The sequence below is a fragment of the Anabrus simplex genome, chromosome 2, assembly GCF_040414725.1.
Source record: "Anabrus simplex isolate iqAnaSimp1 chromosome 2, ASM4041472v1, whole genome shotgun sequence".
Lineage (NCBI taxonomy): Eukaryota > Metazoa > Arthropoda > Insecta > Orthoptera > Tettigoniidae > Anabrus > Anabrus simplex.
Genome location: NC_090266.1, coordinates 377374126 through 377393623, shown reverse-complemented (window position 1 = coordinate 377393623; position 19498 = coordinate 377374126). Strand labels below are relative to the sequence as shown.

Sequence of the window (19498 nt, the reverse complement as noted above, 5' to 3'; positions counted from 1 at the left end):
AATTAACTCTAATTCAACTTTTGTTTTTGCACAATTGTAAGAGCTCCAACGTCAATAATTAATCCACGCTTCACGCATTGACGTATATTTTAAATGTCTACAATATCTATTTTTGTTTTTTTTACTTTAACAACCCATGATTGTTTTTAACTTCACAGACTGCCATCGTTCAATGTATTTCACCACAAATTCTCGTTGTTGATCTGTACATACTGTTACTAATTAAGTCTAATGTTATCATATTACTTTTTACTACGACATTGTTATTCTTATAACAATTTTGATCACTAAAGTTCAGGGCCCTGACCTAGTCTTTGTACATTAACGGCTGAAGATGTTCGCAATGCCGAACGAAACATGTTCCGTTATTTAAGCAATTCTTTAAGACACCTCATGATTATTTTATAATTCAATGAGTGTATTATATTGTACTGTATTGAGTAGGTGGTTGTTAATAAAAGAATTTTATAATTTTAATATATTATCCTCAATACGGTTCTATTATGAGATTAATTACATGATCTCAATTTACCAAATGTCTATTGGGAAGGTAATGCGAATGACAGGAAGCACGACCAATAAATGGCAAATAAGTTAAATTGATTCAAAAAGTGATGGAAGCAACTACAAGGAAGAATATTCTGGATGTGGTGCTGATAAAACCAAATGAGCTCTATAGTGAAACTCAAGTAATAGATGGTATTAGTGATCATGAAGTTTTTGTGGTAGTTAAAAAAACTCTAATAGAAAGGAAGGTCATAGAAGTAGGACTATTAGGCAGTACCATATGGCTGATAAAACAAGCATAAGGGAATTTTTAAAAAGTAACTATGATAAGTGGAAAACGGTAAATAAAAACATAAACAGACTCTGGGATGGGTTTAAAGCAATTGTTGAGGAATGTGAAAATAGGTTCGTACCTTTAAAGGTGGTAAGGAATGGTGTAAAGATCCACTATATTATAACAGAGAAGTAAAGAGACTAAGAAGGAGGTGCAGGTTGGAAAGAAATACAGTTAGAAATGGCTGTGGAAGTAAGGAGAAATTGAAGGAACTTACTAAGAAATTGAATCTAGCAAAGAAGTTAGCTAAGGATAACATGATGGCAAGCATAATTGGCGGTCAAAAAATTTTAGTGAAAAATGGAAGTGTGTGTAGAGGTACTTTAAGGCAGAAATTGGTTCCAGGAAGGATATTCCAGGAATAATTAATGAACAAGGGGAGTGTGTATGCGAGGATCTTCTAAAGACAGAAGTATTCAGTCAGCAGTATGTAGAGATTGTGGGTTACAAGGATAATGTCCAGATAGAGGAGGTGACTAATGCTAAAGAGGTATTAAAATTTACCTATGGCAACAATGACATTTACAGTAAGATACAAAAATTTAAAAGTAGAAAAATAGCCGGAATTGATTAGGTTTCAGTTGATAATGCGTCGGGATATAGTACCATATCTGAAGGACTTATTTGATTATTGTTTGCATGGAGCAGCTATACCAAATGAATGGAATGTTGCTACTGTAGCCCGTGTGTATAAAGGAAACAGTGATAGACATAAAGCTGAAAATTACAGGCCAGTCAGTTTGACATGGATTGCATGTAAACTTTGGGAAAGCATTCTTTCTGATTATATTAGACATGTTTCCAAAATTAATAACTGGTTTGATAGAAGGCAGTGTGGGTTTAGGAGAGGTTATTCCACAAGCTCAACTTGTAGAATTCCAACAAGATATAGCAGATATCCTGAATTCAGGAGGTCAAATGGACTGAATGGCGATTGATCTATCTAAGGCATTTGATAGGGTAGATCATGGGAGACTACTGGCAAAAATGAATGCAATTGGACTTGACAAATGGTGACTGAATGGGTGGCTATATTTCTACAAAATAGATCTCAGAGAATTGGAATAGGCAAAGCTTTCTCTGATGCCGTAATAATTAAGATGGGAATTCCTCAAGGTAGTATTATTGGACCTTTATGTTTTCTTATATATATCAATGACAGGTGTAAAGAAGTGGAATCGGAGATAAGGCTTTTTGCAGACGATGTTATTCTGTACAGAGTAATAAATAAGTTACAAGATTATGAGCAATTGCAAAATGACCTCGATAATGTTGTGAGATGGACATCAGGCAATGGTATGGTGATAAACGGTGTTAAGAGTCATGTTGTGATTTTCACAAATAGGAAAAGTCCTCTCAATTTTAATTACTGCGTTGATGGGGTGAAAGTTCCTTTTGGGGATCATTGTAAATACCTAGGTCTTAATATAAGGAAAGATCTTCATGATGATGATGATGATGATGATGATGCTTGTTGTTTAAAGGGGCCTAACATCAAAGGTCATCGGCCCCTAATGGTACGAGATGGACTACATGAGATGATAAGTAAAATATTAAAATGAGTAGAGTTTAAAATAAATGGTGATGAAAAATGATTATGAGATTGAAACAATCAGTGGATCTAATTCGCAATGCCTTATTTTCTAAAAAGAGAATAAGAGAATAGAAAATAGAGCAGATAATGGAACAAGGCATTACCTGGACATTCAGATATTTATATATACTGAACATAGAATTCAAGTTATGAGTTAAAATAACACATTCAAATACGCAACACGTACTAAATAGAGTCAATGGGATAAAAGCGCAGTCAACAAAAAATACACTAAGACAAGAACAATATTACACACGAGAAAAAAGACCACTATCCCTCACAAAATGGGTGACGAGGTCTGCGGACTGCTCGTCATCGCGCAGGATGAGGGAGATGGTACGCGGGAGTTTTAGACTACAGCGCAGACCGACCAGGTCCACGCACTCCGTAAGGATGTGTACCACGGTAAGACGATCGCCGCAAATACACACCGGATGGGGTTCTCCTTTCAATAAATGGGAGTGCGTTAGTATACCGTGGCCGAACCGAAGATGACATAATACCACTGCTTCCCTCCGAGAAGCCCGAAGGGAAGTCCTCTATACCTTCATTGTACCTTTAATTGCTCTCAGCTTATTTGGAAGAGGAGTGGCCTGCCACTCCATCTCCCAATGGGATATAACCAGATGTCTCAGTTGAGAGCAAATATCACTTGCTGGAACCTTGTAAGGCAATGGGGGCAGTGTTACTGCCTCCTTGGCAGCCTTATCTGCTAACTCGTTTCCCTCTACACCCATGTGGCTTGGGAGCCACAGAAATGTGATTCTGGTGCCGGCATCCGAACACCCGGCCAGCAGGTCCTGGTTCCGCTGCACCACCAGAGGGTGCCGAGGTTAAACAGGTATCAATAGACTGTAGCGAGCTCAAGGAGTCAGTACACAGAAGAAAGTGTCGGCGCTCATTGGACAGTGCGTACTGCAGAGCTTCACAGATTGCATAGAGCTCTGCTGTATACACACTACAGGTTTCCGGGAGAGCAAAAAGAAACTTATCAGTGTCAACATCGAACGCACAGACCACTTTAGTGTCTGTTCTCGAGCCATCCATGTAGATGACGACTGAACCTGGATACCGGCCAACAACGGACAGAAAGAGCCTCCGATAAATCGAAGGGTCCGTGCTTTCCTTCGGGCCAGTGTACAGATCCAAGATTATTTCAGGACATCTTACTACCTACGGAGGTACCCCACTTGGTTGTCGGACAAGGCAAGGAACCAAAGGTATAGAAACTATCTGTGACTGCTATCCAAGCGTATTCCAACCGGCCGCGTTGCTCGAGGACAAGCAGCATACAGCCGATGGTGTCTATTGTTGAATATGCAAGGATAGCTTGAGTGAAGTGGCATCTGTCGCAAATTTGCAGCGTAAGACAGAAGGAGATTTGGCTAAAAATTCCTGTTTTTTTCTAACACTGCTAGTGTTAAATTATTTATCAATGTATAAATGTTCACATGAAGATTAATGAATTAGAAGATTCAACTTGCAATATACAGTATTCTCGTTAGATGAGAATTACACCAGTATTAAAAGATGTGGAGGTTTGTAGTCTGTTGTATACGTTATACTTGTAGTCTTCACCAATCCCCAACTGATTTGAGTCGGCCAATTTTTACTGGTCTGTTTGTTATTGAAGCGTGGTTAAAAGGGAAACGAATATTTGTTACTTAGTTGTTACAATTTAATTGGCACATTACTCTGACTTGGACATCAACCTCCTGTGATTAACGTCTAGTCTATTATAAACCCATTTTAATTGCCACTTCTTCCTGTTTACTTTTTATATAGTAATGATATTTTATTGTGTAATAACATTTAATTTTTTTAAGTCGTACCTTACAAATCGTCGCCAGTGCGTAGTGGTAAACAATCAAAGATCCCAATGGGCTGTAAAATCATCCGGTGTCCCTCAAGGGTCTGTTCTAGGGCCCTTACTGTTCGTCTTGCATATTAATGACATATCTTCCACACTTCAGTATTGCAACTACCACTTATATGCTGATGATATGCAGATATACAAACACACCACTACAAACAATTTACATGAAACAGTTCAGCACATTAATTCGGATATTGAAAGGCTTACCGCCTATGCTATAAACAACCACTTACTCCTAAATCCTCGTAAAACACAAAGTATTATCATAGGAAACTCTAAATTATTACATGTAATAAGCAATATCAATCCTCCTCCAATCATAATCAATGACATTGCTGTACCGTACCTTAAAAATGTAACTAATCTTGGAATCTCCATCAATGAGAATCTGACCTGGAATAAACACGTAACAAATGTATGTAGAAAGGTTCATGCAGCTCTATATCCCCGGAAACGTCACAAGAATTCTTTTCCTCAAAAACTTAAATTAAAATTAATCCAAGCACTACTATTCCCAATTTTAGACTACTGTGATACAGTACTAGTCAATCTAAATGCTGAACAAGCTTTGAGACTTCAGCGAGCACAAAACTCATGTATACGATATGCCTTCCAACTGCGACATGACACTCATGTTACACCATATTTCAAAACATTGGAATGGCTACGCATAAATGAACGAAGGAATTATCACCTAATGACACTTGTTTACCAAGTGCTCTCGACGAACACTCCTACTTACCTCTCTTCTAATTTTCGTTTCCTTTCCTCATTCCATGAAATTAGTACCCGTTCTGGTTCCTTACTTGAAATTCCACTAAGTCGAACCAATTCCTACAATCACTCCTTTTTAGTTACCACATCGAGACTCTGGAATACACTCCCAATGGACATTCGGCACCTTACTTCCTCTCATAAATTCAAATCTGCCTGCAGAAAGTTTTTCCTGGTAACATAAAACTGAGTTGTGTGAGTCATTGTGTGTATGTTGTGTGAATGGGTTTTCTTCATTTATTATTATTATTATTATTATTATTATTATTATTATTAATAATATTGTTATTATTATTATTATTAGTAATTATCACATTAATTGCTGTACTGATATGTAGGCCTAACTTACCGGTAGTCTTAGAATTATCTGTCTGTAGTATTATTTCTTTTTAGAATTTCTATGTCTTACTTTTATGTTTACATTTTTAAATTCTGTTTATAGTGGTTAAGTGTAAGAGAGGGCCATGAGCCCTAACTTCGCCACAAATGTAAGTCAGGAATAAATAAATAATAAATAAATAGTAATTGTAAAATAAGGTTTAATATAATGACTCAACCTTGAGATAATCATACAAAATGGCTGAAAATGCTCGACACACCGAGTGAAACATGTCCCATTTAATGTTTGTATTGTAGAAAATGAGACAATAAACATTTTTATGTGTTGAATAAGGTGGATATAATAACAAGAATTTGTAACTATAAGTGGTACGTTCCGAGCTGTCAGTGGAGAGTTGGCGTGGAATGATATCAGTAGACAAATAAGTTTGAATGGTCTTTTTGAAAGTTGAAAAGATCGCAATATGAAGATAAAGTTGGAATTCAAGGGGACAAATTGGGGCAAATATTCGTTTATAGGAAGGGGAGTTAGGGACTGGAATAACTTACCAAGGGATATGTTCAATAAATTTCCGATTTCTTTGCAATCATTTAAGAAAAGGCTAGGACTACATTAAATACAGATCAGTAGTGACTGATTGATTGATTGATTGATTAATTGATTGATTGATTGAAATTAAGATGATTTCATGGACCACAATCATGTGAGTTGTCAAAGCTAGCTGATTAAAAACAGGGTAATTTTATTTCGAAGAAGCAGACGAGTATTTAGAAATGCAGTTTTCCTTTATTTAAAAAATATAACTTCATAATTTTTATCAAGTGTACTTCAGAATAAATTTAGTATTGATAGTATTACGATTATTAGTAGTTCATAATTCTTTGGCGAATTTGAAAATACGGGATGGATAAATGGTAACTAGAATAAGATATAAATAACAAAATTGGGCATCACCTGCAAAGGATTTACAGGAATAATTAACTCTGCAGAGCATGAAAGAACTTCCTCTTCCAAGGCGACAGTCATCAGACTGACGACACTTCAAACTTGCTTCTTTACCTAACCTGCTACTATTTAACTCTGAAATTAAATTTGGGTACCATGCCAGATTTTTTGTTACTCCACCAAGAAAAGACCGAATACAAGTTTCACTACACGAATTTACTCCCGAAACAAAATTAAAATAAAACAAAACAAACACCAACAATTATCATCACGTGATAAGACCAATATAAACATCAACAAACAACATCTACAAGCTATACACAGTTCTGAAGGCCACGCTTCTTATTCATGGTATCCTACAGATAAGACGACTGTCCATACTTAACCTTGTATAAATAAACACAATAGCATCCTCACTGTGGAATCTATTTATCCCGGGTTATAACTGTATGTAAACCAAACCCAGTCACCCACTATACACTCTTAATCAAACAACTTCACATTGTAAAAAAAAAAACTTCTGTGGACTAGACGCAAGAAAAATGCAATGTCCAATCAACAAAAACACAATCACCAAGCGCAGAACACTTGGCCTACAATTTCTTCTAGCAATAGTCAATTCTGTGCCCAACAACACATTATCTCCAGATTACCTATAAAACACTACACACAATACGCATTTCCTCCGAGAGGAATAATCCAGAGTCTTACTTACAAAAGAACACTATGTAGCGTCTTTCAGCAAATGCTCACAGGGAATGTGAATTAGAGATTAATGCACTCGTCATGACTCCGTAATGGTACAGTAATGCACCCACAAAGAACTCGTACGGCAAAGACTTCGTAGTGGTAATGGTCATCAATAGCAACCGCAATGGTCATGAACAGTAATAGTAAACATCTTATTGCACATGCGCACAATATGCTTCTTCCAGCACTCCGTAATAAATAAGCTCCATCGCACGTGCACACAGGTGTATATAGGCTTGCTCCACATGGCGTAGTACCTGCCAAAGTCTACTGGAAGCAATGTTCCAAACACCACATCTTCAAGCGTCTCTCAGTCAATGCAACCTCATTCGGAACCAGAGCTTTTGGATTGGTTACTGAGCTGCCGATCTGCAAATAGCGATTTTGCACGTTCGTCCACACTGATGAATTACCATCTGAAGCATACACTTCCCGGCCATACCCCAGGTTTCTAAATCACATGTTGCAACACTTTTAATCAACTTCAACTGTCTTTCCTGATATAGTCATGGTTTTCTAGGTTGCACATTCTTCACTGCTGGGCCATGTGCACAGATTTTTACCAAACAGAAATTTATACAAGATATGACAATGCACATCTATATATACAGTATATAAAAGAACATGTTCTGACTGACGGATACATCATCGCCGAGCCAAAACTACTAGACATAATGAAATGAAATTTTGAGGATACATTCATGTTCATATGTAGGTGCTCGCTAAGGGAGGATATTAGGAAATCTCTTCGCTAAGGGGGTTAAAAGGGGGGTGAATTTTTTAAAACGAGTCTATCTATATCTCAAAACTTTAAAAGTTTACAGATGTAAAAATTGATATTTAGAATCTCCTTTAAAAATAAAGAAACATATTTTTTTTGTTTTCTGAAAATCCAATAGGAGGGGTGAAAAGGGGTGAATAAAGGGTTGAATGCCTTTAATCAGGATACTTATACTTTAGAAATTGAAGATATTACAGACCTGCAAAGTTGGTATATGGGATCTCCTTCAAAAATAAAGAAACACATATTTTTGTTTTTGTTTTTTGGAAAATCAAATTAATGGGGGTTAAAAAGGAGTGACAAATTGGCGTTAATTTTTAGACAGACTATACCTACAGTATATCTCAGAAACGTAAAATGTTACAGATGTAAAAATTGGTATTTGGAATCTCCTGTAAAAGTAAAGAAACATAGGTCATTTGTTTTAGGAAACTCCACTTAAGGGGAACTAAAAGGGGGGTGAAATTTTAAAATGAGAATTTCTACAGTATATCTCAAAAACTTAACATGTTAAAGAAGTGAAAAATGGTATTTTTTATCTCTATTAAAAATAACGAAACGTGTATTTTTAGTTTTCGGAAAAACCACTTGGGTGAAGGTGGGGGTAAAAGTGACTGAAAATGGGGTTGAATTCTTTCAATTAGGTTACTGATATCTCAAAACTGAAGATGTTACAGATGTGAAATTTGGTATTTGGAATCTGCCTTAAAAGTAAAGAAACACGTATTCTCGGAAAATCCAATGTGTGTGTGTGTGTGGGGGGAGGCAGGATTTGAAAGAAATGAAAAATTAATTGAATTAATTGTATGAGGATACTTACATCTAATAAAAACTAAAGTTGTTACAGACGTGAAAATTGCTATTTGGATCTCCTTTAAAAACAAAGAAATATGCGTTTGGAGGGGGGAATCATATTGGGGGGCGGGAGTGAAAAGGAGTTGAATTCTTTTCATGAGGACACATATCTCCAAAACTGAAGATGTTAGAGTCGTGATAATTGGTATTTAGAAGATACTTTACTATTAAAGAAACAAGTATTTTTTGCCGGAAAATTCACTTAAGGGCGTGGGGGGTGTAAAAGGAAGTGAAAAAAAAAGTTAATTATTTTTATGGGGATACTTATATCTCAAACTTGAAGGTAACAGACATGAACATTGGTATTTGGGATCTCCTTTAAACATAAAGAAACACGCCTTCTTCTTTTGTTTGGGGGGGGGGAGGTAAATCAACTTAACGGCGATGGGGTGAAAAAGGAGGTGAGACCAATTGATTTTACTGTTCATAATGTACTTATAAGGAGCCTCCGTGGCTCAAGCAGCAACACGCCGGCCTCGCTTCAAATCCCGGTCACTGCACGTGAGATTTGTGCTGGACAAAGCGGAGGCAGGACAGGTTTTTCTCCGAGTACTCCGGTTTTCCCTGTCATCATTCATTCCAGCAACACTCTCCAATATCATTTCATTTGTCATTCATTAATGATTGCCCCAGAGGAGTACAACAGGCTTCAGCAGCCGGCACAATTCCTATCCTCGCCGCTAGATGGGGGCTTTACTAATTCCATTCCTGACCCGGTCAAATGACTGGAAACAGGCTGTGAATTTTCAATGTACTTATTCTGATCACAAACCGATCATTTTTAATCTTTCCTGGGTTCGTTTTCAAGAGCCATCTTTTCCTTTGGAGAATGTTCTTAGATTACAGTAGATTCCCCTGGCATATAAATAAAAAGTTAAACACATTTGAAATAAACAATAGGAATGAGATTTACCGTGCAATTGTTCACCTCTACAGTAAGGTCAATAATGCACGGAAGTATGTCATTCACCAGAAATCCAGCGCAACTGCCTACATTCAACAATGGTGCTGGTCACATTGTCAGCAGATGCAATTTACTGCCAAGTAGGGTTTTGCATCTTGCTGTGAGGTCAATAATAATAATAATAATAATAATAATAATAATAATAATAATAATAATAATAATAATAATAATAATAATAATGTTTTGGACAAGCATCAAAGTGTGCAGACCGTGCTGGAAATGTGTCCTGGATGGGTAATTATGAATGCAGTCCGGCCGCGAGTTCAGGACCGCCAAGGCACCCAAGACGACACCACAATGGATCTCCTCAAGGATTTGATCCATACAAAAAATGCTTATAGGAAAAGATGGCAAAGATTTAGAGACCCAACTGACCGGGCGGAATACCTGGACCTAGTCTGGGAAGCACAAAATCGATTGCTGGGAAAAAAGATTGAAAAATGGGAGGAACTTTGCCATAATCTCTCAGAAAACGAGTTCCTTAAAAATGCGTTTATTAAACATAACTTAACTTTTCAAATAGATTAATAAAAGGGATAGCCCCAAGACATTAATGGGCACAGTTGCTGCTGGAAATTCTAACTACTCTTAAAATACACAAATTCATGACATACAAAATTCTTAAACGAACTATTTCAATGTGGGAGTGTGCACAAGCACTTAGGTTCATGGTCCTGCTCTCAGAACCCGGGTGATGTTCCCCGCAGCAAACATACACCATCAGGTTTAAAAGTGATATCAAAGGAATTTAAAATTTTAGAAACACATGTTAAACAGTAGCAACTTGGGAAACACAAACTGTTGGTTTTTTAAATTTATTTTTTTAACAATTTGGACGCAATCTCACAGCTGGGCACCGCTAACCGCATGGCCAACTTGCCCAGTAGGAAACACAAGTAAGCTAATGGACATCAAGGGGATTCTAAAGACATGACCATGTAATTACCTCCGTATAATGGATATGTATCAAGAGGCGGCAGCATATCCAATTATAAACCTATTTCGGAATTGAAGATTCCCTTATTGCAGTCCCATTCTACTGGAAACAGGCAAACAAAGAAAATTACAATAACATGATTTTAATACTACAGTTTACATGGGAAGGTTGCCTGCCCCCAAATAAAAATGTGTCACAGTGCTGAAAAGCACTATTTTGACTCAAATCATCGCAGATGTGAGACTGCCCTAGACAATTCCTGCAAGAGAAGCAATTTTAGGCATAATAATGAGAATAAAATTTACCTTATCCCCATCAGGCCAGATTTCCCTTTTGGAATGAGAGCTCGAACAAACATAATCTGCTCTGACTGAGAAGAGAACCAAGATCAGAATCGACGACGCTAGCTTTGCGTCTTAGAATATAAAAATGAACTATTTCAAACTTGCAAGCTTCCCCTTCCAGAATAAGGGAAGCAAACAACCAATTACGTGCAGGATTCTACCGGAGCAGACTATGCATATTCTTAACATGAGGGTGGAATGCTCTCACACCCTCTGATGTTCTCCAGAACGCCGTGACGTTTGTCAAAACACCAGAAAAAAAGTTTCATTCTGGCGTCAGCAAGACATGAGAACTGAAGAGCCAGTTCTTCCATAGGATGTCCAAACATTTCTGTTCTCTATATTACTGTGCTGAACAAAGATTCCATTTCTTTATAATAATAATAAGTTGCAGAACAAAGCTTTACACATACAAACCCAGAGATAATTTTATATACTGGTACAGTTTGTAGTCTAGTTCTGAGGCATCTCTCATCACATTCCAACATTAGTCTGCAAGCATAGATGAGTTAAACTGCCCAGGTACCATCTTTCAGTCGCTGAAATGCCTTGGTTGATATGCTCTCCATGCTTGTCACTCAAGGTGCCACAATCAGAAAAAAGTCAAGATCAGAGTGAAGAAACTGGACCTTCAGTGTCATATTTCAACCTAACCCTTGGGATGTCCTCAACCAAACACTGAGATTTATTGCACATTAATTACAGCAAATGTGTGGTACCAGGATTTATCCTTATTTATTTTACATTTGAAGTAATGGGAATATGATGTTGTTATTAATAGAATCACTTCATTCTTCCAAGATGAAAAAAAAAAAAAACACACACTTCATTACATACATAACAAAAGTTATCCACATTATTTACATATTTGGAGGCACCTTGAAGTCTAAAAAATCTGGATTGAAAACCAAATAACAAATTAGCTCAAAATAATTTAGATTATGTCTTATGCGGCCTTGAAAATAAATCAAGGTTTATGCTAGGTTTTTTCATTTATTATTTACCCCTGAAAACAGTTTGTTCTTAGAACTCCAAACGCAGAAAATTTATATATAAGACAGGATCATTTTAATGGGCTGTTTTTACAGACCGCCCGGCTAACATAACCTAGATATGTATTTTTGCTAGTTACACAATATTATTACCTCACGCCTCATTTTCCTAGTACGCCTCTTCAGTGATGCCTAGGCCATCTAAGACAGCTGACGGCGGAGCTGCTGAGGATCCAACCAGCCTTAGGGCTGAGGACTGATCATACAAATACATAGTCATTAGGTGTTCCAAATGAAAATGTAAATACTGTAGATCTGTTTATTTAAATGATAAATCTTCGTTATTGTCAGCATAACTGCATCCATTACATCAGAGTTTCAATCTTTAGCTTGAATATCATGTTGTGTTGCACGCGAGTGGTGCGGTGTCTGTATTAGATTGGAATCGCATGCGAGTACTCGATTCTGCCCGATGTCACAAACCCATATGGCACTCCACAGGAACTGAGTGGTTAGTTCCGGTGTTACACGACTGTGAAGGAGCAGTAGAACACCAGAAATTGGAAATACTCCGTTATGTCTTGTTCGTGATAATAACACTGAAATAGTTCAATTTCAGCATTAATATTATTGCTAAAGCCCGGATTTTCATGCCGTAACAGGTTAGATTGCAAACTAAATTTGGTTGATAGGAAGTGTCGGCCACCCGCTCTTCGATAATGTATCAAGAGTAATATAAATTATAGGAGTTCTGATGGGCCGTACCCCTAATGTTTATGCAATCCCCATAGCATAATCGTTGTGAAGGTGGACTATACTTGCTGCTCGCTTCAGAAACTTTGCATTCTAACCTATTAATGCATAAAAATCTGGGCTCTAATTATTGCTAATGCCCAGAGGGGACTAAACTGAATTTTTATTATATTCAATTTTTTACGTAGTATTCCCCATCTGGCTATTCATTCCTGCCACCCACCTGATGAATATTTCTGGGGAGATCACTGATAGAAAAATAACAACAGATAGATTTCCCTAAGCACAACAAATTAAATTTATGTAATGAAAATGGCTTCTCTAGGAATAAAATATAGTTACTCAGATATTGACAACCCATATTTGTAACAAAAGTTATTTACCACACTTAAGACAATGTCCGTCCATCATAAAACAAATTCCTCTTTTTCAAGAGAATGAGAGGTAACTAAACATTTCAACTATGAATAGGAATTAACAGCTTTCAATTCAGAAACATTTTTGCAGTTGACCGGTGTAATTTTGAGACATGAACAGAAAATTTAAAAAAATATGAGTGATTGAAATGAGTTTAAAGCTTTGCTCAAGTTTTGAAATAATTTGGATATTTGAAAATTTTATTTTTTAAAAATAATTTCCTGAACATTTTACATTTTTTGACATTCCTCCTTCCCCTGGACCCTTCATTTCCTTTCGTAAATCCCACATGCACTGGCCAGGAAAAAATCCCAGATTGCCTTGGTGAGAAGCAAACAGCAATGCCACTGGAACTGTTTCTATTACACCCCATTCTGTCCCATTTCTCCTGGAGGATCTGGGGTTGTAGGATATTTGGCAGAGTTTTACTTGATGACAATCATTACAGAAGAAATGCTGCACGTGAAGGTGGTGAGTATCGTGTCTTGCTGTGTGCTGCGTACAAGAGTTCAAGACATCAGAAACATCCCAGTCCCCAAGCCACAGGAATGCACTTGTTAATGTAATAATCCCTGGCCTGGACAGAACTGAACCCAGGGCCTCAAGGATGGTAGCCCAGTACACTAGCCATTCAGCTATGCAACCGGACAGTTGTGTTCTCATTATGGTATTATTTATCAGTCGATTGGAGCCCTGCAAGCGAAGCAGATGTGTGTGTGGGAGTGCTGAGTGCTTGTTGCATAAGCAAAATGGGGATAGGCATGGAAATCTACCGAGTGCTCACTGGCCGATGGAACAACCGGATAAAGTACCAGGTATGTGGACTAAAATGTGTTATAAATTACTTTGAAATGGTGTTAGCAGAAATAGTGATTGCAGTGCTATTAGTAAATGGAGGAGTGGAAAGAAATCCTGGGCCACTGAGTTGGGAGGTTACTGAAAAAATTAAAGAGGTGATAAAAGACGTCAGGCAAGCAGACAAGAGGGAGCTGATCATAGAACAGAGTAAGGACATTCAGGATTTGAAAGATAGCCTGAGAGGTGACATGACTGGTATAAAGGAATGCCTGGATAAATATCAGGGGGAAGTGGAAATTACAAAGGAACATCACTTGTTGAAGCAGCGCAAAAAGGAACTGGAGATACAGGTCTGGAGGTCAATGCTTGCCAAACATAGCAAATGTCTGTTCATATACGGGATTAAAGAGAATAGGGGCAAGGGTAAATTGGCATTATTATATTCTGTGTTAAGGAAATAGACCGATTACAGAGGTTCAATTCTTTTTCGAGATGAAAGCTTATCAAATTCTCTGAAATGGCAAGAATTTAAATGGGACGGAAGTTTACATCCAGAGAGACCTGGAAGTCGAAGAAATAAAGGAGATAAGAGTTCTTCCATTCCACCTGCGGAGAGCAAGAAGAGAGGACCTCACAGCGTTTATAAGGAAAAGAGACTTTTCATCATAGGTGATGATTGGAAGAAAAACTACTCGTCATCTCAGCTGGAAGCCTTGACACGAGAAGGAAGTGCAGTACCAGCACAACACAGAAGAAGGAATGATGCCGCACAAGAAATGGGACCAGAGCATGTGCTGAAGAGTTTGCTGACAGCTAACGAGAATGAGGGCGTTGTCACCAGTGCTGAGCGGTGAACTGTGAGTAAATGATTAACAACTCATGTTGAATCGGAGGCTAGCTGTAAAAAGCAGTAGCAAACAGAAGATCATAAGGAAAAGAAACAGGGCAGAATTTGAAAGACATAGGGCTACAAAAGGGGAGCTAGTAGATGGGAAAGGAAATAAATGGGAAGGAAAGATGCTAGGGGGAATGTATATCTCACCTCAAGGAAGTTCAGTTCAAGTTGATTAGACAATAAACAAAGAAAGTATTATTTATTAGAAGGCTAGCAAACCCAAGTAGCATGGGGCACTTGTCAGCGGCACGCTATTTTAGCGAATTTGCTGCAATCGTTTGTGAGTAGTTTGAATCCCACTGCCGGCCTGTGTTCCATGACTTCCCATCTACACCTGGATGGTATAAATAAAGGGCATGAATGATCATCACTGGAATAGGCCTAGTTATGATTAATGTCATATGGTTGAACAGTTACCAAACGTTCATTGCAAAACTCCGTCAATGCACTAGTGCTAATTGTTCCTCTGGAAAGAAGATACACATGTTGTTACTGTTTTTGTTGACAGTAGACTCTTGACCTTGAAGATACAACAGCAGGCAGCAACTGCTTTAAGCACCTGCCCACGTACCCCGGCTGCCCGATCATGGCTACGGCTAGGCGTTGTGTTGCAATTTGTACAGTTCCCAAAACACACCTTTCCTTTAGAACAATACAAGCTACAAACCTGAAACTTGTGACACTGTGATCCTCTCCCCATGATCTATTACTTGTGTTCACTTAGTGCATCAGTTACCTTTCACCTTGCATATGCACAATATCATTTACGTTGCACAAACTTGTCAATGATTGTGAACTGGTGATACTATGAACAAGTGTGTCAAATGTAGAAGTCCACTACTGACACTTAAGTACATTCAGAAAAGTTTCCTGTACTTATCTTATCTTAGCAACCAGCTCTGGTTTCACATCCATTACTTCCAGCTGCAGTCCACCAGCTGGACTGATTTCAGGTCACTGGCCTTGACTGTGGCTTGCTAACAGAAACATGTCTGTACGGGAGGTACGGGAAGGTGGATGAGAAGGGACAACTCTATTCAGCAAAGAGAAAGAGAGAAGCGCTACATAGCTATATTCTATTTGTCTATATGGTTATTATACAATGAATGCACTATACCCTTTTTTTGGGACTAATTAATGTGCAACAATGAATTAAAGAATTTTTTGGTCTTTATTTTTAATGATAAAATAATAGCCTACAAAATGGTATTGATTGGAGAGCTGCTACCTAAATTCATAGAATTGAGTGGAGATAGGTATAACCTAACCTATTCCACGCTCCAGATGTACTTTGGGTCAGAGTATGGATAGGGAAGCCTTTACCTTTCTCTTCCTCAAAGGCCTTCATAGACTGTATGGAAAAAGGCATTAAATCTCCCAATACCCATGTTCACATCACCAATATCATCAACAACAAATTAAGTATAGGTTTTTCATCATTAGGTAGTAATCCATCCAACTGGTAATTCTCCATATCGTCGTGCTGACCACACGACACCTCATAATCTACAGGTATTTGGGCTGAGCAGCGGTCGCTTGGTAGGCCATGGCCCTTCGAGGCTGTTGAACCAAGGGGTTTGGTTTGGTTTGGTTTGGTTTGGTTTGGTTTGGTTATTCTCCATGGATTTAAGTCCCACATCCAAATTTTCTGAACACAGCACCATTCATCATCACTTACCATTCTGATCTCTACAAGATCATAAGAGACCAGCTCTCAACATTCTCTCAGTGTCACCTTTCACTCAGTACCTTCAAGCTAAGTGCCTTACAGGGGCTAAAATCCTACCTGAATTGTATCTTAAAACAACAATCATCACCAATTATGTAAATATAGGCATCCCTCAATTTCAAGATTTCCTGAATTCAAGTTGAAACCTACATCATCTGTCCCACATAGTCAATTAATCATTGCCTTCCTTTCTATTTTTCCCTTTCCCAAAGTCAATATTTGTTGTAACGGCAAGAATAATTACAATACCTTTAGGCCTACTGTCTTCAATTTTGTATCTATTTCACATAGCACTTTCAGAGTTACCTTCCAACAAACAAAGCCTTTAAAAAAAAAAAAAAAAAAAAAAAAAAATGAACACACGAACAGTCAGAATGTACCAAACCATTTTAGTTCATGTATTCTACTATAATGACCGAGCAAGTTGGCTACATGATTAGGGTCACGTAGCTGTGAGCTGGTGTTCAGGAGAATCCCAATGTCGGCAGCCCTAAATATGGTTTTCTATGGTTCCCTATTTTCACATGAGGTAAATGATGGAGCTGTACCTTAACTAAGGCCATGGTCGCTTTTTTCCCAGTTCTAAAACCTGTTGATGTTGGTGTGATGTAAAACCAACAGAAAAATAAATCCACAATAATGCTGATATTACCAGCATCAGTATTCTACCATAATTTCTTTTTAAAAATGCTTTTAAAAGGAATAACACTTGAAAAATGGTTGTACCTTTAAACCATTCAGGATCATCTGATCTGTTGCTAAAATATCGCTTAGTTTTCAGTCCCTTGTTATTAGAAAATTTATCTTCAGAGGAATCTGTAAGTAGCACTGATAATTCCAAAAATTTCTTTTTCATATTTTCACTGAAAAACTTTCTTGCTTCATCTCCAGCCCTCAGATATTCAAGATTCACAGCTTTAAGAGCATTGTATATAATCTCAGCTCCTGCAATGAAACAAACCAGAATACAATACATTAGTTCTTAATAAGGATTGACAGAAGAACATGAAGAATAAAGCTGGATAAGGAAGATACTGGGAGCAGGAGCAACACAGCCAGGCAAGGACATAAACACAGTAGATAAGGGTACAAGACAAAGAGGTACAAATCAGAAAAGGCTCTGTAAGGGTTGGGTGAACTACCAAAAACAGCAGGAGAGAAGTACAATAGGATTTGGGGAAGCAGTTCATTATTTGTTTGCATGCAGTTTTGTAGTTATAGAAGTGTGCAAACAGTGACAGTGAAATAGAAACAAAACCATACAAATGACTAGGTATTTATTGTGTTGGAGTTGGTGGATTATATTGTTTCTAGAATAATCATTTTCCTTAGATGGAGTGTATTTTATAGCAATAAAGGTGGTGCAGCTTTGATGGACACCACAGATGTTATACCATTCTCTAAGGAAGGAGTCAATGAGTGGTGGAAATTGGCATAGTAGAAAAAGGTTCAAAATGTTGTTGAGATTAGAAAGACATCAGTAGGTTACAGCAAGGCAGCTCAGCAGGGGATTTTAAGAGGAGACCGTACCTCGCTGTGGTGGGAAAAATTGATTTTAAAAAAAAATTCTGTGTGAATTTGGTAGTTTAGAGTCTGTTCTTTCTGAATATGTCATTATTTTCCCTCTAGTACCACTAGAAAGGCATAAAATGTGTGTTTTAGAACCGTTGGCCATGCTGGTTATGCGCTTTTGGAAGTTGTTTCGTTCATGGAGTTTTGAATACGTTTATTCTTAGAAGGTAAAGTGTTACAAGTGAACTATGTAGTGTGAGTGGAATGTTTTTTTTTTTTTTTTAAGACTTTATTGGTGAAGTACTATATAATGTTTTATTTATTATGACCTAACCTGTACTGTTATTTGTAGAGCATAAGATAACGTAATGACCTAACCTGTACTGTGTAAGATTGGTGACGTGCATTTGTAAATAGTAGAATTCTGTTCTATAGTACCTGGAAAGATCTAGAACGTGACATAACTTTTGTACAGGGCGTGTTACTTTGTTTGTAATGTATTCTAGAAAATATTTCTGACTGTTCTGGAAATACGACATTCGCGATCAGGCGTATTCTAGAATGTTAGTCAAAGTTCGCGATCGAAAGTAAGGTTGTGATTGGTGAGTCTAGGTGGCGATAGGGAACTCGTGCACGCTGATTGGCTGCTTCCAAGGCCGGAATTTCCTATATATAGTGAGCGAGGCAGTGTATCCTGAAATCTGTCGGTCTTGGTCTATCTGTCGGCGACCAGCCTATCTGATTGACGTCCCCCGGTTTCCGGGATGGCACTCTCCTCGGGTAAGCACTCTTGAATTCCTTTCCTGCTAAAATTTCGGTAATGTTCCGATTTGCTTTTCATACAGGAGTCTGCCCTAACCTCGTCTAGATTCACCAAATTAGTTACTTATGACGCCTTAGTTTTTTCAGCTGGACTTACCTGTTCGTTTCCGAGGCATTCCCATTTCTTGTTTCACTAAAATATGTGTATTGTAGTTTAACATTATTTCCCTTGGGGTTTGCCTCTGGTAGTTCTGTATCACTTGAGGTACACTAGATTTTGGATAACCTGTAAATTGCATTGTACTACTGCATTGGTAACTAGATGTTTAGTTGATTTGAAATTTGAATTTATACTGCTACGAAATAACCTATGTATATCACTGAACTTATAGCTCATAACTTGGAATGTACTTGTAAAATTATCTTGTAAATAATATATTTAAAATTTAAGGATCACGGCGATTTATTTTGGAATCCGCTATCTAAGCCATGTCCATGCCTTTGGTAGGTTCCCAGCCTTTTCATCTTCCCGGTTTGTTGTTCACTAGTTGGCCCTACTGATATTTACGTACATGTTTTGTTGGAGATCCGAGTAATGCCAGCTACTGTTTTTCCGAGTGTGTAGTGATTTCTTATATT

The 19498-nt window shown here is 37.7% G+C and overlaps 1 protein-coding gene across 5 annotated transcripts in view; it reads right to left on the bottom strand.

The window, feature by feature from the left end:
- The window catches only part of Drep4 (DNA fragmentation factor-related protein 4), a 247298-nt gene that overhangs the window by 97229 nt on the left and 130571 nt on the right, over positions 1 to 19498 (bottom strand). For all 5 annotated transcript variants that reach the window (XM_067140797.2, XM_067140794.2, XM_067140796.2 and 2 more), the window contains one exon: positions 17312 to 17530. In XM_067140797.2, coding sequence (XP_066996898.2) covers positions 17312 to 17530 — 219 coding nt within the window. The remainder of the gene's footprint in view (positions 1 to 17311; positions 17531 to 19498) is intronic.